The sequence below is a fragment of the Monodelphis domestica genome, chromosome 8, assembly GCF_027887165.1.
Source record: "Monodelphis domestica isolate mMonDom1 chromosome 8, mMonDom1.pri, whole genome shotgun sequence".
In the NCBI taxonomy this organism is placed as follows: Eukaryota; Metazoa; Chordata; class Mammalia; order Didelphimorphia; family Didelphidae; genus Monodelphis; species Monodelphis domestica.
This window is the reverse complement of record NC_077234.1, coordinates 198366059-198392680: the sequence shown is the minus strand read 5'-3', so window position 1 is coordinate 198392680 and position 26622 is coordinate 198366059. Positions and strand designations below refer to the sequence as shown.

At 36.1% G+C, this 26622-nt stretch overlaps 1 protein-coding gene across 3 annotated transcripts in view; it reads right to left on the bottom strand.

The window, feature by feature from the left end:
• The window catches only part of RFX8 (regulatory factor X8), a 140981-nt gene that overhangs the window by 15358 nt on the left and 99001 nt on the right, over positions 1–26622 (bottom strand). For all 3 annotated transcript variants that reach the window (XM_007501155.3, XM_056808240.1, XM_056808241.1), the window contains 4 exons: positions 26541–26599; positions 24737–24893; positions 20995–21089; positions 1779–1893 (listed from right to left, as the gene is read on the bottom strand). In XM_007501155.3, coding sequence (XP_007501217.1) covers positions 1779–1893; positions 20995–21089; positions 24737–24893; positions 26541–26599 — 426 coding nt within the window. The remainder of the gene's footprint in view (positions 1–1778; positions 1894–20994; positions 21090–24736; positions 24894–26540; positions 26600–26622) is intronic.

Here is a 26622-nt window from a genome sequence, read left to right as displayed (position 1 = left end):
TCATTAGGAATTGGGTAGGGACAATGGACTTATAACAAATCCTCAATGGATCCAATATTAGAGATATTCAGTGGCTGGCTGCTCTGGGTAGGCTGCAGTAATCACAGCATCTTTGGCCAATAACTACCAGGTCATTCAATCTGATCAAATAAGTACTGTTTTTTTTTTTTTTAATATAGATTTTAGTGTGGCACAGTGGCTAGTGAGCCAACCCATATACAGGAAGACCTAGGTTCGTGTCCCTCTTGTGACACACACTTCTTGTGTGGCTGTGGGAAGGTCATTTAATCTTTCCATGCCCAGGGCAACTCTCTAAAACTACATGCTGTAAAGAAGATGTCAGTCTGCATTAGGAGGAGGAATTTCTTTCACCCAGAACTTCCCAAAGCCAATGAAATTACGTATCTAGTTCTAATCCCAGAACATATGCATGATGAAGGAATATCTGGCCAATTACACTTGAGAATGTTACAGCATATTGGCATATGGAAAGAAGAGAAAATTAATGTTTTTTTAAGTAAAAAATAAAAAAAAGTCACAAAGTTTGGACCATTGTCAGATTGGAGTCAAAAGGTAAGAGAGCTGGAAAGAGGGTGAAAGACTTAAAGGGAGACTGGAGCCATTTCTCTTTACTCCTGTAAACTCTGATTGGGGAAGTTCCTCCAATAAAAGCAGAACTTCCCATTTGCCATTTGCCAGTCATTTTCAAGGTAGCCCCAATCACTGGGGACCAATCAGCAAGGCGCATAACCTCAGCAGAGGACTTCAGCAGGGTCCAGGTTACATGCCCAGCTCCATGGCAGGTGTCCCCTTCTAGTAAAGTTCTCCGCATAAATCTCATCATGAAGACTGGGAGAGTTATCACATTCCATATGGATTCTCTAGACTAATCTCAAATACATGTATATGTATGTTCTGAAGATAGAGTGGGCTGGTTAAAGAAAACCAAGTGTGGGCTCTTTCCCTGTTTCTAGACTTAGACTGAAACTCTGCTGTCATCACTGTAGGGCAAATTTTACATTCGTATATGGAGTAATCATCTTAGACACCATCCAAAGAAACTGAATTGCTAAAGTAAGCAAAGTAATTCATTTTAATCTAGATAGCAGTTCCTCATCACAAACTCTGAGCATAGTATTCAAGTGAAACTCCAGTGTATTTGTGAGGCTGATCTAAATTAGAGGAATAGGGAGGAACAGTATTGGTCAGGACTTCAGAGGCCACTTAATCTAATGTCCTCGTTTTAAATCACAGAGTTAAAGGTGGAAGGAACCATCACATCAAGGTTGGTCCCTTCATTTTACACATGATAAAACTGAGTCTAGAGAGGGTAAGTGACTTGCAGAGGACACATAGATTGTAAGTATCTAAGCTGGGATTTGAACCTAGGTCTTGACTCCAAATGGTACATACACTCTCTACTATATTATATTGCTTTTAAAGATAAGTGACGTTATTTAGGCCACAGTATTAGTTGTTGAAGGACAGGGATTCAAACTCAGGTCCTTACTCCAGAACTAAGACACTTTCTACTGAAGCAAATATTCTATTCTTTTGACCAAAAAACTGAAAATCTAGCCTCATCCCTCTCCATTAAGTTCCCTATATGACTTCCTTCTCAACTGCTCAAATGAAATTCCCATTGGGATGTCCCAAGAACCACTGCCCCTCTTTTCCTACCAGAGTCACCTTGGCTATGCCTGTATCAAAGTATAAAGTCACTATAATTCAACAATAACTAATACTCAGCAATGTGAGGGCTGAGGACGGTGTCTTACCAAAACTGTCCGTGTGGCAGAGCGTCATGGCCTTGCTCACAGAGGTCAAGAGGAAGTTCCATCTTAGCTGGAAGCTAGCGGCCAGTCTGATAAACTCTTCTTTGCTCCTGCTTGGCTAGTAAATTTTAAGAATGTATAAAAGAGGTTCCAATTTAGAAAAATAAACTAGTAGAAAAATGTGTTCACACAATGATTTTATATGTAAACATTTCCTTGGGAACAGCATTTTTAAAGGTATAAATGAGAAACAGAGAAGGAATGTACAAGTACTATAAAGGATGAGTGCTTTACCAAGTGCCAATGGGCCTGTTTCTAGTTTTTGGCCACAACTCCTGTGGAGTGAATCCCTGGTACAATGTTCTTTGAAGCTTGAAGGAGAATTCTATAGAGAGATGAGATGGGATGCAGGAGAAGCAGGATGACAGACAGGGGCAAGTTGGAATGTTCAGGAACAGGGACTTCTGGGAGACCAACGAATCTTGGAATGAACCAGCTCCCATCCCCACTTCAGGGTTTGGTATGGTTGAAGATGTAGTAGGAAAAGAACACAAGTAAAGAAGACTCATATTTATTATTCCAGGAAGAGCACTTTAGCCAAATTTTGTGTATTGAAGCTGTGCTCCAAACAAGTGAATATTAAAATGTAGTGAATAATAATAATGATAAACAATAACTAATATAGTACTTTAACATTTTCCATTGAGTCTCACAAATATTTGAATAAGGTGTCACAGATACAATTATCTCTATTTTACATAAGTGACTTAAAGGTATATAGGTAATGTGTCAGAGGCAGGATAATCCTAATAAATAACATTTATATACTACCTCAAGATTTGCAAAGTGATTACAAATACTCTCATTTTATTCTCACAACCACCTGCAAAAGTAGGTAATAATAAGGATAATTATTTGACTGGTGAGGAATTTGTGGCAGAGAGAGTAGCTTGCGCAGGATCACACATTTGGTAAATATCTGAGGCCAGATTTGGACTCAGTTCTTCCTGATTCCATGGCCAGTGCTCTATCTGTGTAATTCTTTAAACCCCAGTCTTCTTGATCCTAATACTCTGCTGAATGAAGACATGCCTCCATTATCTTTAACTTTCCATTAACAAAGAAACATGATTTATCCTGAGATTTCGAGGCAAAATCAGCACAATGACATGTGCAGAGCAAAACTGAGGGAAGGGTAAATGGTAAAAGAATGCCCAATGGTACTAGGATAAAAATTCAAACTGCTTTTTTTCACACATTTAAGGCCTTCCACAAACTGGGTATAAGTTTGATGAGGGTAGGAACCATATCTTAGCTAAGCTTTGCTTTTCAACGAACGCCTTGCACAGGGTTTGGCACACAGTGAATTCTTAAAAGGTACTTGAGTAAGGAAAGAAGGATGAAATTTGGCTCCTATTTTCTGCAAACTTCCACCACTATTAACTTAATGAAATGTTGGCCCTAAGTTGGAGGAGTTTCTTATTAGCAGAAGAAACTATATTTTTATTTTATTTATTTTTATTACAAAGTACCAGTTCCAAGTCAGAGGGACCACAAGGGCTAGTCAATTGGGGCTAAGTGCCTTGCCCAGGCTCACACAGCTAGGAAATCTCTGAGGCCAGATTTGAACCCAGGATCGTCCATCTCCAGGACTGGTTCTCTATCCACTGAACCATCCAGCTGCCCCAGCAACTACTTTAAACTCACAGTATTTTCTAGGACCAGTAGTCTACAAATAATTCCTTGAATGTCTGTGCTTTAAGTGCTGATACACTTAAATAAAGCATTAATGTCTTCCCTGTCATAAAACTTCATCAAATGAAAAAACTACTAAAAATTCATTAATCCAGTGTGTAACAATGCTTATTGAACCTTCTAACACTTATTGGAGCATCCCTGAATACAGTGACCTGTTTCAGGATGTGGTAGGTTTCCCTCCTTTCCTTGGAGATCTTCAAGAAAAGAGTAGATGATCACTTGTTGGCAGTGTTGTCCAAGCTTTTCAAGTATGTATTGGACCAGATAACTTCCAAGGTCCATAACTTCTATATATAGGTTTCTGTGATTCTGTGAAAACTCAGCTATGACTACATCCAGCCATGGAATTCCACCAATGTACAGTCTGCCTGCAAAATGGCACTCTACATGTATGGTCATAACTGTAAGTGCTAAGTACAGAAACACTGCCAATGGAGGCAATGCATGCCTGCAATCAGTCCAATCACCCAAAGAGCAGAAGCTACTACAACATAGTAATTGGAAGGAGAGTTCTTGTTGCTAACGAACGTCCCCTATACTTCTGCACACTTATTTGCTGGATAACTTTCAGTGTAGCTGGATGCTTATTTCTTAGATTATTTTTTAATTGAATTTTATTTTTTTCCATTTATGTGTATAAACAGATTTAGGCAATTGTTTTCTGACATTTTACAATTCAGATTCTCTTTCCCTTTCCCTTTCCCCTGTCCTTGAGGTGGCAAATTTTCTGCTTTTATGCAAAACATATTCCCATATTGCTCATATTGTGACTGAAGACACACATCACAGATACAAAAAAAATAATGAAGGAAATAAAGTGAAGGATGGTGTACTTTGATCTGCAATTATATTCCAGCAGTTCCTTCTCTGGTTATGGATGGTATTCTTTTATAAAAATGAGTTATCTTGGAATCTTATTTTGCTGATAATAGTTTAGTCCTTCACAGTTGATCATTGTACTATATTTCTGTTACTGTTCTATGAACTCTTGTCAAGACTCTTTTTGCTCACTTCACTTTAAATCAGTTCATATGTATTTCCAGGTTTTCCTGAATTCTTCCTATTTATCATTTTTTATGATTTAATAGTTTTCCATTACAACCACATGTCACAGCTTGCTTAGTCAATCTCCAATTGATGGACATCCCCTCAGTTTCCAGTTCTTTGCCACCACAGAAAGAGCTACTATTAATATTTTTGTCTAAGTAGGCCCTTGGGATACAGATCTACTAGTGGTATTGTTTTTATGGTCCTTTGGTTGTGGTTTGATATTGCTCTCCAGAATGATTGTATCAATTCAAAGTTCCACTAACAATGCATTAGTGTCCCAATTTTCCCACATCCCCATTGTTTTGTTACTTCTAAAGTATATACACTAAATCTAGGGCTGTGTTGGTTAAGTGGCCCTTTTAAAAAAATCCTTGCCTTTTGTCTTAGAATTGTTACTAAGTATCAATTACACCCCACAAGAGCAGTAAGTGTTAGGCAATTGGGATTAAGTGATTTGTCTGAGATCACACAGCTAGGAAATATCCAAGGTTGATATGAAACCAGGACTTCCCATCTCCAGGCTGATCTATTGAGCCACCTAGCTGGCCCCAAGGTGGGTACTCTTTTTGGACTTTTAGGTCAGGCTGATCACATCATTGTAGCTGTTTGGCATTGCAGCCTCCATCTTCCCATCATGTTTGTGTGCTTTGCCAAAAATAAATGGTCAAGGTTACAGTTGTTCTACCAATGTTCTCCAAAGAGTCCCAGCCCATTAAAGGACTTGCTGATCTATGTGTATTTTAAAGTATGAAAAAATTAAAAGGGGGAGTTCTTCACTGGTGGAACCAACTTGTGAATACATCTGTCACCATAACATAAGAAGGAAGAACAGAGAAGTTTGCCTCATAACTGAAATTGGACATGCTTGAAACTTTAGCTTATATTCAGTGGAAGTGACAACCTCATCTCGTTAATTGTCTAAGCCTAGCATTCTTTTAAATTCTAGTCTAATTTCCACTTCTCCATGCTTCTTCCTCAGATATCGAAGTCCTCAGAGATTCCCCCAACCTCTGAACTATTACATGTTTGAAAACTTTCATCTTGACGGTTCATTTGTTACTAAGTGCACTAAGTGCAAATATTTTTGAAGAATTTCTGAAATTCTCATTGAAATGTTCCATAGACAAGAACCTCATTGGAGGCTCTATGAAGGATTCACCCCCTAGTCTACCAGTGGCTTCTATTCAATCTTCTCCTGTATCTCTCCACTCTTACTTGACTTTTATGGCAAAGCTCTCCCTCTCTTGTTGGCCCATTTCTTCTCAATTTATTTCATGGACTTCTAGTTTTCCTCCCATCATCCCAGGATAGGCATCCCTCAAGTTCCTGCTCTTAGCCCCAGCTTGTTCCTTTTTAAATCTTCCCCCTCTTTCTTGAACTATTTTGCATTGATTTTGCATGCTTATATGTAGGCATGTTGTCTCTTCTGTTTGGATGTAGGCTATTTGAAGGAAAGGACTATTTAATTTTTGTCTTTGTACTCTAGTGTTTAGCAGAGTACTTTGCACATAATAGTTTTAAATGTTTGTTAATTAATTAATAATTTTTAAACAATTTACCTTCTGTCTTGGAATTGATATTAAGTATTGGTTTCCATGCAGAAGAGTGATAAGGACTAGGCAACTGTTGTTTAGTGACTTGTTCAGGTTCACAAAGCTAGGAGGTGTCTGAGGCCAAATTTGAACCCAGGACCTCCACTCTTCAGACCTGGCTCTCTGTCCAATGAGCCACCTTGCTGACATGATAGATTAATAATTAAAATAATAATAGCTCACATTTATCATATAGGCTATAAAACATCAGGCAAGTCACTTACTTTATCTGCTTCTCAGTTTCTTCATTTGTAAAATAAGAATAGCTAGACAAAATAGTTTCTAAGGTCCTTCCCAGCTCTACATTTAAGGTTCTATGTAGTGTTCTAATATTTCTTCACACATAACTCTATGACATAGACAGTGATCATCCCTGTTTCACAGATGAAAACTGAAGGATAGAGTGTCTTGCTCAGTCATACAGTGTTAGCGATGAAAAATAAACCCAAAATTTCTAACTCTGATCCCCATAATCTTTCCAAAAACCCATCACTCCCTCCTCGTTGTTCCTTCAGCAATCTCTACTCCTTCAATGATCACCTCTATGCAGCTGATTTCTAAATTTCTATCTTTAGATCTAATTTCCTCCCCTATCTCAATCTATTTACCACATAGCCAATTGCTTATTGGACATGATTTCTTTTGGATGTTCTACCAGCCCCTCACATTCTATATCTAAAACTGAATTCTTCATCTTCCTATCTATGTGATTAGGGAGCCATCTACTTCCTAGTAACCAAGGTCTGAAACCTCCTCAGTCAGTCAGTGTTGACTCTTCCTGTTCTCTCATACTGTTCTGTTCCTTCTTCACCTGTCCCTTCCATGGGATTCCTACTCCACTGGTCTGGTACACACTCTCATCACCTCTCTTACACTATTTTTAAACCCTTACTTTCTGTCTTAGTAACAATTCTAAGATGGGAGGGCAAGGGCTAGGCAAGTGAAGTTAAGTGACTTGCCCAGATTCACACAGCTAGAAAGTGTCTGAGGACAGATCTGAGTACAGGTCTCCCAGACTGCAGGTCTAACACTCTCTCTGTGGTGTTCCCCAGCTGCCCCTTTCTTTGCCTTAGACTATTGTAATATCTCCTTACACCTTGTCTTCAGTCTTTACTGTCAACAATTTATCTTTCACACTGATGCCAAAAATCTTACCATGAACCAGTCTAGCCACTTTCAGTGGCTCCCCATGCACAGTGAAAAAAAAGTCAGATTATTTTTAGTCTGACATTCAAGTCTTCAGACTCTAATCTTTCCCACTTTTATGATACTCCTATTTATATGCTCAATGCTTGAGCTAGACTCAGTCGTTTTTCTCCTGTCTCTATTCTTCACTTTGCACATACTTCTTGCAACAGATGGACAGTTCTTCTACCTCCTACCCCCATTTCTGTCTATTGAGAGTCTCCTCATCTGTAGTCAGCTGTTGACTCTTCCTTGAATCCTTCCCATACCTTTTAGCTAGAAGAGATCACCTATTCCTTGAATTACTTCAACCATTCTATTTTGTCTCTTTTATAACTTGTATGATAATTATCTGTTCATTGACACTTCTCCTCTACCAAGTAATAAGTTTGTTCAGGGCAAAGTCTGAATTTTACTTGGTATATTCAGTACCTAGGAAAGAGCCTTGCACAAGATAATTGCTAAATAAATATTTGCTGGGTTGAATTTTATCTACTTGTCTTGATAAAAATCTTCTTGTTGTTCTTTTAATGTCCCAGGGGAGTCATTTTATTTTTACCTAGGAGGTTCACTTATAATCTTGTATTATAATTAATCTTTATCAAATAATAACTCCAAAAATTCTAATCTATGTGTCTCCTCATGATTTGGTTTAGAAATGTTCTTAATGGGGGGCAGCTAGGTAGCTCAATGGATTGAGAGCCAGGCCCAGAGATGGGAGGTACTGGGTTCAAATATGGCCTCAGACACTTCCCAGCTGTGTGACCCTTGGTAAGTCACTTGATCCCCATTGCCTAGCCCTTACCATTCTTCTGCCTTGGAACCAATACACAGTATTGATTCTAAAAGGAAAGGTAAGCATTTAAAAAATGTTCTTAATGGTCATGTCTATTGTGTGAATTAAATATTTCGGGGCCCCAACCTAGACCAAACTGGAAGGATTCACTGTGAGAGTTGCGGAATCAAGTGTCTACCAGGCTGATGGCATAATGGCATGACAGGTCATTGGCCAATTAAAGGATCTGTGGGAGAAGATCTTAGATTTGAGCCCAGAATGGGAAGATAGGTTGTCCTCTATGCTCCTATCTGTTTCCCTGGTGTCACGCTCTCTCTCCAGTTGTCCTGGTAGATCTTATTTTACCTTGCAATCTCTGCAAGCAGGGATTGGATGGAACTGAGCTTGTCTGGCATCTAGGACTTTTAAGTTAGAAAGGCTGGAAACTTTATTTCTCTCTTTCTTCCTCTTTATGAATAAATATTTAAAAATATTATAAAATCTCCAAGATTAAATTTTATTTATAATATAACTTTGAAAGGTTCTACCACATGAAAAAGGTTTAAAATACAGCCTCAGGAGATACTGGGTATGCTTCCTAAGGCCTACTTATATTGGGGGGGGGTCAGGGGTGGCAGGTAGGCAGGGTGAGATCAGGAAAGACTTTCTATATAGAAGTAGCTAAACCCTGAAGAAATTTAAGGATTCCAAAAGGGTAAAGGGGGAAGGGGAATAAGCAATTATATACATATATATATAATTTATATATAAATTATATATATATACACACACACAAACACACACACATATACATATGTTAATAAGATTTAATAAGATTTAATTAAGTTAATAAGTTAATAAGATATCTGAGGTCATATCTGACCTCAGGACTTCTTTACTCCAGGCTCTATCTACTTGGTCACCAGCTGTATCCATAGAGGTAATGGAAGAGAACATTCCAGGCATGGTGGATAATCACCTGTGCAAAAGAATGTCATGAACAGAGGAGGGCAGCCAGGATGGTGAAGGGTCTTGAGCCAATGTCATTTGAGAAATGGTTGAAGGAACCAGAAATATCTAGTTAGGAAAAGAGAAAATTCCAGGGAACATGAAAGCTATGTTCAAATATCTGATGAGTTGTCATGTGAAATAAAACCTATATTTGTATTTTTTTCAAGACCAGACACAAAGAGCAGAAGTTAAAAACAGGCAAATTTAGGCTTACTATGAAAAGAAACTTCTTAAGAGTTAGAATTGATCAAAAGTAGAATAAGATGACTAAAGATATGATGTGTTCCTCAACCCTGAAGATCTTCAAGTAGAAGCTTGATGACTACTTGTCAAGTGTATTATATCAGATTCCTTTTTTCAGGGTAGAGTTTCCACTAGAGGGCTAGTCAGGAATCTTTCAACTCTCAAATACCATAATTTCATAACCAGCCTAGCCTTAGCCCCAGTGATTGACCTCAGATCAAAGAACAGAGAGGTTCATCTCCAGTAGGCTGATCACTTAGTAATGAATTCTTTGGCCATGGCAATCCAGAAATAAATAAAATCACAAAATAATCTCAGTGGGAGAATAAAAGAAAAAAGGACAGAGGGCACTAAGAATTATGTAATTTTAAAAAATAAAACCAGATGTTGGTGCTTTAAATGTCAGGCATCCTTGTACAAAGATTAATGGACAATGATGAATGAATAATATCAGTTTTCAAATCCTTTCTTCCTTATCTCTTTTCATCTCCAAGAATGCCATTGGAAAAGGCCTTGGGAGCAGCTGTGTCTGCTAAATCCCTAGCTCATAAGACCTCTGCTGGCCCACAGCTGGGGACTGAAGGAAGGGATATCACAGAGTCTATAGATACCAGGTCTGAAGGACAGGAACTCAAGTCTCACTGCAAACAAACTAGGAACTTCAGAGGCCTGAGGAATGCAGACTAGACATATGTTCTATCCTTGACTGAGGCTGAAGGAGAGGAAGAACAAGGAAAGAGAATGATTACTGAGGGATTGGGGGCCCCATGCTCAAGTCATGGAGGGAAGTGGACTGTCTGCTTGTAGTCATAATAGCAGAACTGCATGTAGGCTCTGGTTGGAACAACCAGAAGTCAATAACAAACTGGGACTTGAACATAAGAACCCAGGATTTTAGAGTCCAGACCCTGGATTATAAAAACTGTAATAACTAAATAGGACCCAGGAAAGATCAAACACACACAAAAGAAATCCTGAAACATACTCCAACACACTAGGATCTCTGGGACTCCAACAAAAAGCCAATAATTGGATATATTGGTTTGGCTGCTAACATTAAAATAATTTTTAAAATGAGGAAACAAAAGAGAAAAAAAATCCAACTATTGATAGTTATTATGGGCTCAGAGGAGACCTTGGATCAAATTCAGAAGAGAGTGTAGTAAAAATGTCTATTTCAAAAAACAGTAAAGAAATACAATAAATGCCCATAAACTCAAAAAGAGCTTTTGGAAGTGTTTTTAGAAGACCTCAAAAACTAACTTAGAGAGGTTGAGGAAAAATTAGAAGAATAAAATAAAAGCAATGCAAGAAAAATCATCATGAAAGAGTACCCAAATGGAAAAAAATACATAAACTTATAGAAGAAAATAACTTATTAAGAACCAGAATTAGGCAAAGAGAAGCTAATAATTTCCCAATAAACAAGAAATAATTAAGCAAAATAAAAAGACTGAAATGAATAGAAGAGCATATGAAACAGCTTATTCCAAAAACAACTGACCTGAAAAATGAGAGATGATATAAGAATAGTTGGTCTTCCAGAAAGTTATGATAAAAAAGAAGTCTAGACACAATAATCCAAGAAATAGTCACGGAAAACTGCCCAGAAATTCTAGAAGCAAAGGGAAAAAATAGAAATTAAATCCACAGATCATCACTCCAAGGAGACCCAAAGATGAAAATGCACAGCAACATCATTGCTAAGTCCCATAGTTCCCTGGTTAAGGAGAAAATACTTTAAGCAACAATAAGAAACAATTATATGCTGTGGAGCTACTGTCAGAATAACACAAGACTTAGCAGCCCCAACATTAAAAGAGCATAGGGCACGGAACACAGTATTTTGCATAGCAAAGAACTTGGCTTACAATCAAGAATCCAGTAAAGTTGAAGAAGTTTCAGTTATTCTTAGGGGAAAACTCAGAACTCAGGAGAAAAATATGATCTATAAGAAATATAAAAAGGTAATAATGAAAGACTAATCATTAGTAACCCAAAAAGTCAAATTGTTTGATTCTTGTATGAGAAAATGTCATCAATGGCCCCTGGGAATGGTATCATTGCCTGAGTATTTTGTAGGGGTGCATATGGATGGAAGACTTGAGATTGAGGTAAATGTAATGGAATGAAATGAAATGGTAGTGGAATAGACCTAGAGGAGTTAAGATGAAATGGTTATCTCAAATGGGGGAAGAATGAATGAAAGAACTGCCACAGAGAAAGGGAGAAGGGGATAGAGGGCTGGTAGTATTAGAACCTACTCTTATCAGAACTGGGATAAAGAGAGAACAATATACACAATGAGAAGAGTAAAAAAATCTTCCTAATGTAAAGAGAAACAGGAGGGAAGAGGGATTTAGGGAATAAGAGAAGAAAAGGTGAATTAAGAGAAAGGAAGACAGGGAAGATAACTGAGGGGACTATATATCAAAAGGTAGGGGGATAAGGTGAGGGGATAAGAGAGAGACTCATAGGACAAAATAGGGGAGGGATTTTAGAATTGAATTCATATCAAGAAGTAGGAGAACACAGTTGGGGAGATATAAAAGGGGTTTTTGGAAAGATGGATAGAATAAGAATTTAAAAGTAAGGGGGTAAAGAACAAAGGAGGGACCTCTGGAAAGGTAGGCCAATTCAGAACTAGGAGGGTAAGGGAAAGGAAAGGGAAGATTTGGAGGAAAGGGTATGAATTAGAAAGGTACTGGTCAAAGGAAATTAGACATCTTAATAGGGATATAGCAAAAAGAAAGGAAGAGTGGGACAAACAGTGAGGATGAATGGAGTAGATAGAAATGTACAGCTAGTTACCATGACCCTGAGAGTAAATGGGATGAATTCAGCAATGGGAAGAAAATGGAAAACAGAAAGGGTAAAAAAACTAGGACCTGACTATGTGCTGTTTACAAAAACACACTGAAAGTGAGAGACACACATGGAGTAAAAGTGAGGGGCTAGAGCAGAGAAGGCAGGGGTATCAGTCATGATCTCTGACAGAATTGGGGTTAACATGGACATAATTGGAAGGGATTAACAAGGTAACTATATTACACTGGGGAGCACTATGGATATTGAAGCATTATCAATATTGGACATGTAAGCACCAAATGTTATAGCATCCAGATTTTTAACAGAAAAACTAAAATGAGATACAGATGGAAATAGATGACAAAATAATAACAACTGAGGACTTTAATATTCCTCTCTCAGAACTAGATAAATCTAACAAAAAAAGAATAGATGAATAGAATCTTGGATAAATTAAATATTTTTGATATTTGGAGAGCCCTCATATACCATATGCATGAGGCTATCAGTAGATCTAAAGCTGAGACTATACATAATCGAAACATAGTATCAGGTAGGGCAACAATGTTTTAGAGAGCATAAATATTCTGCAAAAGGCTTACTTTACCATTCCTAATACTATGGAGCTATTCCTGTACTCCTGAGAGATTATGGCACTGGAACAAAAGTTCTACTAGGCATGACCAAGCTGGAAAGACTTGGTTTTGGAAACAGTATGATCCTGGCAAGAGAATGTGTCCCCTGGCTAAGGACTAGTCTAGCTAAATATGGTCCTAATAATATATGTTAACTTATGTCCAGAATCATTAAGCTCATTAAATTTAAAGTTAATAGGAACATGTAGTTGCTAGGGCAGCTGTGAATTATTTTTAAGAAAACAAGATTGAAATATACATTAAGAGCTGCAAAGCTGTTTATGTTCATTAACCTAGATATCCCATTAAAAAACCTGCATATTTATAAAAATATTTAAAGAAATTTTGTTTATAATGACAAAATAATTGGAAATAATGCAAATGCAGTGATTGGGGAAATGCTTCAAAAGAGATAAGTTGTAGAGAAAGTATTTTATTATTCATCCTTTATTAATATTGCTTGAATCTAGCTTTATGTGGCAAAAAAAAATTGTCTAACCTAAAGCTTACAGTAGAGGTAAGGTTGACATCATAAATGCTCAAGGGCTACAGGGAATGCTTAGATCCCACCCATGTCTTGTTTTAGATCCACCCTAAGTTTGTGTTTGCCAACATCTGAATACTTACTTACTGATATACATCTCAAATAGTTCTTCTTTGGATATTATCTGCTAAGTGAGGCCCATCAGGCAAATATGGGAGGAAGCCCCACATTTTCTGGCTCTTTCCTTTGCCAAATGACCTAATAAAATTCTTCCTAAAACTAAAAAAAGAAAATAAAATAATAGTGGAGCCAACATATTTGGACTCATAACAACACCATCCTAAAAGTGTTTATAAAGAAAAAAAGTGGAAATGACATTGAATAAAACAAAGATGGGGAAAGCAGCTGGACTAGAATAAGATTCTACAGAGGACTACTGGGCATATTGACATCAAGAAGACAAAAGATACATTAGAGAAGTAGACTAATAATAAATACAGTTTACCTTTTCTATAAGACTTTAGATGATATATGTGTCTTCTCTCCCAAACTAGAGTATAAATCCCTTAAAAGATGAATATGCTTTATATCTAGCAAAGAACTATGATAATAATTTTTCATGTTTATTCCCTTTTATTAATTTTTATTGTCATTCCTTCTGGAACATTTTAGCTAACTGAAGTGTATTTTCTCTTCATATTAATCTCACCTGATTTGTAAAATAATAATAATAAGGGAAGACTTTTTTTTGACATTTCTCAAATAAGAAGCCAAAGAGGAGTTTTGAACTTCCCAAGGTGATTTAGTTAACTATTTGTGAATGGATTTTATCTGTAGTTATCTTTGAGACACATGAGTCTTCTCTCAATCATCCTTTTAATTAATTAATTAGAAACCTGACTTAGTTTGCCTACAAAGTATGTTTAACTTGTCTTTTTTCCTTAAGAATGTATATTACAACTATTTAATTGTGTTTAATTCATATGGCCTAAGTTAGAAAATGTACTAAATTGCTGAGATTAACAATTATTTCTCTGTTTCTCATGCAATTTTGTCTATAAAAAGTTTCAACAGAATCCCAATTTTTACTCAGGGATATTTTTCTGAATTCTAAATCCATTCTTTTTTTTTTCTTAAGAATTTTAATTGGAAAATATTTAATGAAATAAAAGTATTAAAAACATGCTATGTTTCAAGATTCCTTTAAATTGTGAATATTCTATATTGTCAAGCCTTGTTCAGTCTTAATATCAAGATTTCTTTTTTAAATTTATATAGTCAATTTAGAACATTATTCCTTGGTTACAAGAATTATATTATTTCCCTCCCTCACCTTTCCCCTCCCTTCCTACAGCCGATGCGCAATTTCATTGGGTATTACATGTGTCCTTGATCAAAACATATTTCCATGTTGTTGGTGTTTGCATTAGGATGTTCATTTAGAGTCTACATCCCCAACCATATCCCCTTGATCCATGTATTGAAGTAGTTGTTTTTTCTTCTATGTTTCTACTCCCACAGTTTTTCCTCTGAATGTGGATACTGTTTTTTCTCATAGATTGTTCCAAGTTGTTCGGATCACTGCATTGCCACTAATGGAGAAGTCCATTACATTTGATTGTAGCACAGTGTATCAGTCTCTGTGTACAATGTTCTCCTGGTTCTGGTCCTCTCACTCTGCATCAGTTCCTGGAGGTTGTTCCAGTCTCCATGGAATTCCTCCTCTTTATTATTCCTTTGAGCACAATAGTATTCCATTACCAACATATACCACAGTTTGTTCAGCCATTCCCCAACTGAAGGGCATCCTCTCATTTTCCAATTTTTTTTGCCACCACAAAGAGCACAGCTATGAATATTCTTGTACAAGCCTTTTTCCTTATTATCTCTTTGGGGTACAAACCCAGCAGTGATATGGCTGGATCAAAGTGTAGGAAGTCTTTTAGTGCCCTTTGGGCATAGTTCCAAATTGCCCTCCAGAATGGTTGGATTAATTCACAACTCCACCAGCAATGCATTAATGTCCTGACTTTGCTACATCCCCTCAAACATTCATTACTTTTCTTTGCCGTCATGTTAGCCAATCTACTAGATGTGAGGTGATTTGCATTTCTCTGATTATGAGGGATTTAAAACATTTTTCATATGCTTATTAATAGTTTTGATCTCTTTAACTGAAAATTGCCTATTCATGTCCCTTACCCATTTATCAACTGGCTTGATTTTTTGTACAATTGGTTTAGCTCTTTATAGATTTGAGCAATTTGAGTAATAATTGAGTAATAAATGAGTAGACCTTTGTCAGAGGTTTTTGTTATGAAGATTATTTCCCAATTGGTTGCTTAGCTTCTAATTTTGATTGCATTGGTTTTGTTTGTACAAAAACTTTTTAACTTGATGTAATCAAAATTGTTGATTTTACAGTTTGTAATTTTTTCTAGCTCTTGCTTGGTTTTAAAATCTTTCCTTTTCCAAAGATCTGACATATATACTATTCTGTGTTCACCTAATTTGCTGATAGTTTCCTTCTTTATATTCAGGTCATTCACCCATTCTTAGTTTATCTTGGTGTAGGATGTGAGATGTTGATCCAAACCTAATCTTTCCCATACTGTCTTCCAATTTTCCCAACAGTTTTTTATCAAATTATTGATTTTGGTCCCCAAAGCTGGGATATTTGCGCTTGTCATAGACTGTCTTGCTGAGGTCACTTACCCCAAGTCTATTCCACTGGTCCTCCTCTCTGTCTCTTAGCCAGTAACAAATTGTTTTGATGACCACTGCTTTATAGTATAGTTTGAGATCTGGGCCTGAAGTCCTCCTTAAGGCCTTTGCATTTTTTTTTTCATGATTTCTCTGGATATCCTTGATCTTTTGTTCTTCCAAATGAACTTTGTTATGGTTTTTTCTAATTCAGTAAAAAAGTTTTTTGGTAGTTCAATGGATATGGCACTGAATAAGTAAATTAATTTCGGCAGGGGTGACATTTTTATTATGTTACCTCATCCTACCCATGAACAATCAATGTTTTTCCAATTGTTTAGATCTAGTTTTAATTGCGTGGAGAATGTTTTGTAGTTGTGTCCATATAGTTACTGTGTTTGTCTCGGCAGATAGATTCCTAAGTATTTTATATTGTCTAGAGTGATTTTAAATGGAATTTCTCTTTCTAATTCTTGCTGCTGAGATGTGTTGGAGATATACAGAAAAGCTAATGACTTATGTGGGTTTATTTTGTATCCTGAAACTTTGCTAAAATTGTTGATTGTTTCAACTACCTTTTTTGTTGATTCTCTAGGACCCTTTAAGTAGACCATCATATCATCTGCAAAGAGTGATAGCTTGGTTTCCTCATTGCCTATTTTAATACCTTCAATTTCTTTTTCTTCTCTAATTGGTGCAGTTAATGTTTCTAGTACAATGTTAAATAATAGAGGTGATAATGGGTATCCTTGTTTCACTCCTGATCTTAGCAGATAATGTTTGCTGATTGTTTTAGATATATACTCTTTATTATTTTTAGGAAAGACCCTTTTATTCATATACTTTCTAGTGTTTTCAATAGGAATGGGTGTTGTATTTTGTCAAAGACTTTTTCTGCATCTATTGAGATAATCATGTGATTTTTGTCAGTTTGGTTGTTAATATGGTCAATTATGTGGATGGTTTTCCTAATATTGAATCATCCTTGCATTCCTGGTATGAATCCTACCTGGTCATAGGGAATAACCTTCGTGATCACTTGCTGGAGTTTTTTTGCTAGTATACTATTTAAGATTTTTGTATCTATATTCATTAAGGAGATTGGTCTATAGTTTTCTTTCTCTGTTTTTGACCTGCCTGGTTTTGGAATCAGTACCATTTTTGTGTTATAAAAGGAATTTGGTAGAACTCCTTCTTTGCTTATGCTGTCAAATAGTTTGTATAATATTGGGATTAGTTGTTCTTTGAATGTTTGATAGAATTCATTTGTGAATCCATCTGGACCTGGGGGTTTTTTCTTAGGGAGTTCTTTGATGGCTTGTTTAATTTCTTTTTCTGATATGGGGTTCTTTAGGTAATTTATTTCTTCCTTTCTTAGTCTAGGCAATTTTTATTTTTTCAAGTATTCATCCATATCACCTAGATTGCCATATTTGTTGCCATATAATTGGGCATAGTAGTTTTTAATGATTGTCTTAATTTCCTCTTTACTGAGGTGAGGTCTCCCATTTCATCTTGGATACTGTCAATTTGGTTTTTTCTTTCCTTTTTTTAATTAGACTGACTAGTACTTTGTCTATTTTATTTGTTTTTTCAAAGTACCAGCTTCTAATCTTATTTATTAAATCAATAGTTCTTTGATTTTCAATTTTATTAATTTCTCCTTTGATTTTTAGGATCTCTAATTTAGTCCTCCTCTTAGGATTTTTAATTTGTTCACTTTCTAGTTTTTTAATTTGTATGGCCAATTCACTGCCCTCTGCCCTCTTTAGTTTGTTAATATATGAACTCAAGGATATAAATTTCCCCGAGTACTGTTTTGGCTGCATCCCATAGGTTTTGAAAGGATGTCTCATCATTGTCATTTTCTTCAATAAAATTATTTTTCTATGATTTGTTCTTTAGCTAATCAATTTTGGAGAATTATATTGTTTAATTTCTGATTAATTTTTGATTTGTCTCTCCATATACCCTTACTAAATATTATTTTCATTGCATTGTGATCTAGAAGGTTGCATTTATTATTTATGCTCTTTTGCACTTGTTTGCAATATTTTTATGCCCTAATACATGGCCAGTTTTTGTGAATGTACCATGTGCTGCTGAATAGAAGATGTATTCCTTTTTGTCCCTATTTATTTTTCTCCACATATCTATTAACTCTAATTTTTCTAAGATTTCATTCACTTCTTTTACCTCTTTCTTATTTATTTTTTGGTTTGATTTATCTAGTTCTGATAGAGGAAGGCTCAGTTCTCCCACTAGTATAGTTTTTCTATCTATTTCATCCTTGACCTCCACTGGTTTCTCCTTTAGAAATTTGGATGCTATGCTATTTGGTTCATGCATGTTGAGTACTGATATTTTATCATTGTCTGTACTGCCTTTCATCAGGGTTAATTACCTTCCCTGTATCTTTTAACTAGATTTATTTTTACTTTGGCTTTGTCAGATATCATGATTGCTACTGCCTTCTTTTTATCATTTGATGCCCAATAGATTTGGCTCCATCCTCTTACTTTCACCCTGTGTGTATCTACGTTCCTCATGTGTGTTTCTTGTAGACAGCATATGGTAGGGTGTTGGATTCTCATCCACTCTGCTATTTGCTTGCCTTTTATGGGTGAGTTAATTCCACTCACATTCAGAGTTATGATTACGAGCTGTGTATTTCCCAGCATTTTAATTTCTACTCCTAGTCCTGACTTTTCTTCTTTCACTATTTCCTTCTACACCAATGTTTTGTTTTTAATCAGTCTCCCTATTTCCCACCCTTATTTACTTCCCTTTCTACCCCCTCTTTTCTCATTCCCCCCTTATTTTCTTTCCTTCTCTGTTCCATTTGCTCTTTGTTCATTGCCTGTAGAGAAGCTGTCAATTATAATTTCTTTTTTCTTTTTCTGTTGTTTGCTCATATTTATCCTTTCTTACTCCCTGCAGTTATCTATGCTCTTGCTCCTCTCATTTTTTTTTGTTTTGGGCTTTTCTGTCAGTCTTCCCTCTTGGAGTTTTGTTAGCAAATCTCACAGTGCAGTCTGTGGGGTGGGGTGTTGGAGCTTGAGCTTCCCTGCCCTCTGAAGACTTTGGATGGGATTAAGGCCAACTGGGTTGGGCTGGATATGCCCTGAGACCAAAAACTTCTGGAAGGGGGGAGCAATATGGAGTATCTCCACTGCTGCAAGTAGGCTGCCTGCTGTGCTCCTTCTCTAACTCCTTCCCCACTGCCTGTGTTCAACGCTCTGAGCCTGGCACAGCTTTGCCCACAAGATACTCACTCCAGACCAGCACCTTTGCCCACCCAGAGGTCCCAGCTGCCATTGGAGGCTTAGAGCTCTGGGGAAGGGTGGTTCCGGGACCTTCCTTCTGCCTTCCCTTTAAAACCAAGCTTTTGTGGGGCATACCTTTTAAATTGAGTCCAGCAGGAGGCTTCCTTGGCTCTGTCTTGTTGTTAGGTTTGATTTTCAGTCTCCAATGAGCATTTAGTTTGTAATTGGTAAGGAAGGGTTTTCAGAGGTCTGAACTCTCACTGCCTCTATGCCACCATCTTGACTCTGCCTCCTCTCTATACCCATTATTAAGCATTTCAAGTCAAAAAGTATTTAAGGGACACTTAGGTGGTTTAATAAAAGTTTATTAATAAACATAATGATAAAGAAAGAGGGCAAATAGTCTTACTGGAAGACTTGTCCATGAAATTGAGACATTAATGTACTGCTGGTGGAGTTGTGAACCAATCCAACCATTCTGGACAGTGATTTGCAATTATGTCCCAAGGGCTTGAAGATTGAGGAAAGGACCTTTTTGAACAAAAATACATATAACAACTCTTTTTTTTGTGCTGGCAAAGAATTGGAAACTGAGTGTATCTCCATCAATTGGGGAATGCCTGAACAAATTGTGATATGATTGTAATGGACTATTACTGTTCTATAAGAAATGATGAGGATGATTTAATAAAAGTTTGAAAAGATCTACACAAACTGATGCAAAGGACCAGGAGAACAGTCTATATTGTAACATAACTATTATATGATGTATATTTATAAATGACATATATTCCTAGGCTACAGTGATCTAAGAAAATCCTCCAGGAGAACAGTCTATATTGTTACAGAACTATTATATGATGTATATTTATAAATGACATATATTCCTAGGCTACAGTGATCTAAGAAAATCCTTAAGGATTCATGATGAAAAATGTCATCTATCTCCAAAGAAAGAGTTGATGGCATCTGAATGCATACTGAGACATATTTCACTTTATTTCTTCATTTTTGTTTGTTCAAATACTCTTTAATAAAAATTCTGATACAGAAAGATACATATGTAAAATCTATATCAGATTGTTTGTCATTTCAGGGAGAAAGGAGGGAAGAGGAAGGGTAAATTTGGTTCAAACTTTTAAAAGTTAAGGTTAAAATTGTTTTTTTCATGTAATTGAGGAAAAAATAAAATATTGAAAAAAGAATAAAAGAAAAACTTGCCAATGGCAAAATGGACCCACGAGTCAATTCACTTACAGTTATAATGTGATACATCTTGAGTCTTTGAAATCAAATAAGATACTCTAGTGTTAGGCTTCATTAGGAAACACAAACAACTACTCTTCTTATCAAATACATCCCTTTTTCATCTGACCTACTCCTTCTATCATCACTTCACACCCAAATTCCACATGTATGTACACATATAGTAATTAATTTAATCTTTGTCTTTGTTCAGGTTTGTATTCCGTAAGTGTTTCTCTATGTTCAAACAGAGGTATGTAGAATGACTAAATGAGCAAGGTTCAGAATCATACGAAAACTTGTCCCACAATTTTTAAGAACAGTCCCAAGCCTTGACATGCCTCAGACAAGCTGTGGGCAGCAGCCTCTCTTTCTTACTATTGAGATAGCAACATTTAGTACTGTAATATGGCTACCATTACCTACTCCTTTCCTTCAAGAAAAAAACACAGTTAGCTTTGTACCTGGAAGACAAATGCTTGGAGATTGGAAGACACACAGTTCAGGAAGACACTGACATCTGTTGAAGTTCCCAGCAAAGAAATCAAATTGTTTAAACCTGTGGAGCAAAAGGACTTGGGTGATATTGCAGTTTTTTAGTTTAGATCTTCATATTAACTTTAAAAAATGGTTCTAAGCAATCAATAGATCAGCAAGACTTCTTCCCCTTAGGAGCAGCATTAGTCTTTAACACAAATAGAGAATTCTTAGACTGGATTTTTCACCAACTATGCTGATCTACTTGAGCAAAACAAAACCACTTGACCAACCACTTCTGTCACCTATGGAGATGGAAAGAAACATTTCAAAAGAACAATTGCACCTTGTAATTAGACAGAACCTTTCTTCAAGTGAGCTCATCACATCTCACAGACATGATCTCACCAATCCATACAGATTTCATTCAAAGTGTAGTTTATTACTGCCATTTAACTGACAGGGAAAATCAAAGTAGTTGAGAGAAGTTAAATGCTTTGCCTGGAGGCTAGAGAGAGCTGGTGAAGGATCTAAAGAACAGAACCTAGGTATCTTGACATTGCAGACTGTGGATCTTTCCATTGGAGCAGACAGCACTCCAGGCAAAAAGTCTTTTGATTTCCTGCATTTCTATACATGACTGCATTTGTCAGTGACTAGTGCTAAAGAGAGTTGGCATAAGATTATGCTAAGGTTTGGTCTGTGCTTAGCTGGAAGGGAAGCCAAAGAAAGTGTACCAAGAAATTCAATGGTTAGAATTTCCTTCTAGAAGTGTGCTATGGAATGCAAAGTGGACACTTATTTCATGAACTGCAAAACAGACTTGTAGATTTCCCTTATTCCTACAAAAGTAAGAAGGTGTGCCCTTAATCTAGAAATCGAAAAATGAACCAAAGAGGTTAATTATATTTAATAGTATGATATAGTGGATGGAGTGCTTGATCTAGAATACAGATCTATTTTCAAATCCAGTCATAAATAACTACTATCTGTGTGACCTGATATGTAAAATGGGATTTACCTCTCAAGGTTGTTTAAAGGATAGATGAAATAATGCTTTCCATACTTTAAAAGTACTATATCATGGGCAATTTGGTAGCTTAGGGGATAGAGAACCAGGCCTGGTGATGGGAAGCCCTGGGTTTAAATCTGATTTCCAACACTTCCCAGCTGTGTGATCCTGAGCAAGTCACTAATTGGCAATTGCCTAACCCTTACCACTCTCCTGCCTTGGAACCAATACTTAGTATGGATTCTATGTCAGAAGGTAAGAGTTTTTTTAAGTGCTATGTCAATGTGAACTATTATTGTGGTGGTTGTTACTTTTATAAATTTTCTCAAGGGACAAATTTGTGTCTCTGGAGCTGACATTCTCTAGTTGTTGAACAGATCCTCTACCTAATATATACCTTCAAAGTGCTCTTTCAAAGTCCACCATGATTTGATGAAGGGAGATTTTAGAAAGATGGGGTATAATTACCCTCATTCACAGAACCCAGCAACTATTTATAACTACTTGCTGAATTAGTATTGATTATTATAAAAATCAATGAATTATAGACAGCATACCCAATCATTAAATGTTTCCTTTACCATCTATTGTGGAATCAACCCTATGTATTCATTCCAAGACAAGAGTGGCAAGGGCTAGGCAGTGGGGGTTAAATGACTTGCCCAGGGTCACACAGCTAGGAAGTATGTATGGTCATATTTGAACGCAGGACCTCCTTTCTCTAGGTCTAGCTCTCAATCCACTGAGTCACCTATCTGCCCTTTTACATCACACCATTTAGTGATATGTACATACTCTTTGATGAAACTACTACTAATAATAATAATGGACTCTGGCTCCAGACAAGTGAATGAATGAATCAAATCCAATTTAGGTATAGTCAATAATTAATAAATATTATTATAAATATTTAATAATAATAAATATGCATATTATTAATAAATAAATAATTTAAAATAATATAAGTATGCACTTTATAAAATTGCATAAAAATTAAAAATTAAAATTAAAAATTTTTTATTTTATTTTTTAAAAATAAAATTAAAAATTTTAAATTTTAAATAAAAAAATAAAAATTAAAAAAAAAATAAAAAATTCATCAACTTTCTTCCTCTAAACAGGATATAGAGTTTGTTTTCTATATCCTGGAATGAATAACCTGAAAAGCTGATTAAAATCTTTTGATGATTGCCCATCATTTGGAAGAATAAATTCAATTTATACTATGATATGATGCCTAAAAACACATTATAAAGAACTGTCTTGTAATAACAATCACAGCTGGAATTTATATAGTGTTACATAGTTTCCAAAATGCTTTATATATGTTATCTCATTTGATCTCTACAACAACCTGGCTGAGATAGTTGCTATAATTATCCCCATTTTACAAATGAGAAATTGAGGCAGATAGAGGTAAAGTGTCTTGTCTAGGGTCACACAGTAAGCTTCTGAGGCTAGGTTCAAAATGAGATTTACTTGATTTGGGGTCAAGCTCTCCTTTCAATGAGTCACCTAGCTATGCTAGAGAACTAGCTCTGTCAAATTCAGGCAATATATTCTACTGGATCAAGCCCCTCTGCTGTTAAGGTTTTTGCTTTTCCTATTCCCAGATCATCCCAGAACTGGTTTCCTTGGTGCAGAGCAAGGTACTCAAGAGACAGAAGACCTTGGGTTTGGATCCCAGCTAAATTTCTTACTAGACATGTAGGGCACCGTGCAAGTCATTTCCCTCTTGAAACCTCACATGCAACAAAGACAAAACAATGCTCAATCCATAGACTTCATCAGTGTTGTAAGGATCAAATGATATAAAGTGTGTGAAAGCACTCTATAATAATCAAGTCCTACATAAACATAAATGGTGCCAAAGGTGATGATGGTTTTAGAGGTGGTTTGTGTTTCAAGCTCCCCTTAAGATCTTATTACTCTGGTGCTTTAGATAGCTGGGGATGGTTTAAGATTTTTAAAGGTAAAGTGAATGAAATGCAAACTTTAGCAGGGTCTGCCTAGCTGAAAAGGCTTTGAGTAGTGGCAAAGTGATAGTCTGTGTTTGTCTCTCAACTGAAAGCCAGACTCATTAAGTTCTGAGAGTCTCTTCTCATCACAGAAAGGGTTACCATTGAACAATAAGTCTTTTTGGCTGAAGGAATTCACAAAAACCACTCTATTAAAGTAAAAAATGTTTGTGGACTACAATGATGAAAGAAGTATATGCACCACCAAATAGATGAATATTTAGCAATTTATAGTATGATATGTTTTATTTTTTATATTTATTTATATTAATATATAATTAATATATTTCATGGTACTTAATTACATTTAATATAGTATTTACTGATATCTGATACATAATGTTTAAAAGCTATACCAACTGCCATTTAAAAAAATAATTTTTTAAATTATATGTAAGAAAAAGTCAAAAGTGAGCTAGGATTTTCATTCTTGCATTTAAAACACATTGCTATTCTTTTTCAACAATAATCCTACAAGTCAGAACCAGATGCTTAAAAAAAAACAACCCCACCATCCTTTTCTACAGACTTCTAAAAACTGTTCTATTGGCCAGCATACAACAATTAGCTCTGTATAGCAAGGAATCTAATCCTTCCCCCTGGGAGAGAGAGCATAAGTAAACTTTTAAAGGATAGACTAAGCCCCAAATAGTTGACAAATATATCAATAAAGAAGAGAGTTGTAGAGAGAAAAATTACATTTCAGCTCCATGTTGCTTTCCAGTTCATCCATACTTCTAAAATTATTCTGCAAGAGTTTTCTAGGAATATCCAAAGCTCCTTGGTTGACAATAGCATGCAAGTCTGATTTTAAAATGTTGACTCTCCTGTTGTTATTCAATACCATTCTCATTGTCTAAAGATAATGAGATTGAAGAGTTAGTTAGCCTTTAATTTTGCTCTTTCTACTCCCCTGGCCAAAATCACCAAGTTTATTGATAAAGTAGAAAGTAAGTTTGGGTAGTAACCATTAAATTAAAAACTGGACAGATCATCTGGATGTTAAAACTCTATGAAATATTTAAGTTATTCCTTCAAGTAACACAATTAAATAGGTAACTGAGAGGGTTGAACTACAGTGGTAAGCCAGAACAACACCTATGCCATCAAGCTGCTTTTCAAGAGCCATATCAAGATCTTCATTTCTGTGCAGTGCCCCCACCCTCAGGCAAGGAAAAGTGTAAAAGATTCAGATTATACCACAGACCAACCCACAAATGCCTGACTGTCCTCAAATGAGATGCATTCAGCACGTGCCTAATCTTCAACTTTGAAAAATGTAAAGAGGACTTCAAGGACTTTATGCATAGCTGAGTGGCTGTCAGGTTTTTTTTTGGGGGGTGGGATGTAGGGATGGGCTTATATTTTGATAGATTTTGAGCACACTTGTATCTTCCCATAGTTGAAACTGAGGGGTCTATGACACCACCAGAACATTTCTGTTACATCTGAAGGTTCTTACTTCCCAGGAACTTCAGGACTAGATTTCACTGGTGCCCATATCTTTGGTTTTCTAATTTCTGTTTCAGGCTTTACTCAGACTTTCTTAGGAGTATAGCTATTTACCTTTCATTTAAAGTAAAAGGAAGTATAACCAAACAACTTGGCAATTTTTCTTGATTTTATATATGGAAACATGACTATCTATTCATCCATCCATCTATCTATTTATCTTCTCTCTGTCTCTTTCCCTCTCTCCCTCCCTTTCTCCATACCATTATAAAATCATATTTGCCAGGAAAATTATATGTGTATATACACATATGCATGTACATCTTTTTCCATCTACTATTCTGTCTAGGCTTTCAGAAGAGAAAAGTATAAAGTGTTTACTTTCTTCAAATCTGGTTTCAGACATTTCCTAGCTGTATGACCCTGGGCAAGTCACAATCCCAATTGCCTAGAACACATATATACATACACATGTACACTTACATACACACTTTCTTGTGTGTGTGTGTATATATATACATATATATACACACACACGCTTTTGCCTATTCTGTAAAATAGATGAGACAGATTCCATACAATGGAGTTTACCATTGATGGTACCTCAAAGACATCATCATTACCATTGTGCCTATAATTTAAGCCTTGACCTAATAGGGACCGCCAGTGCTTGTTCTTTCCCTCAACCTAAAAACAGAATGCTGGCCATTTAGTCTGTTTTGCAGTAAAGGGACTTTGTAGCAACAAAAGTCCTTCTAAAGGAATGGAAGGATGAAAACTGTTCCCATCATACAAAAGAATTCATACCATTTGTTGTGTTTACAGGGCTCACTAACGCTCATAGCCACACACCAACAATGCTAATAAGTTGTATATTTAGAAGAGTTTTTGATGGTCACTGAAGTCCCTATCAACTCTGGAATAACGTGATTCTGTGGTTCATTTCTTCACTAAAAAATGTAATTTGCACTGGTTTTCCTGAGACATTTGTAGCCTTCAGTTTTACTTCAGAAAATTTTCTCACTCCCTCTTGTGTTTGAGGAAAACATACCTTTGCCATATTTGAAAGGTAAGTCTTTCTTCTTAGTCTTTTGACAAACACAGTAACTTCTGTTGAAACACAAAGAAACAAA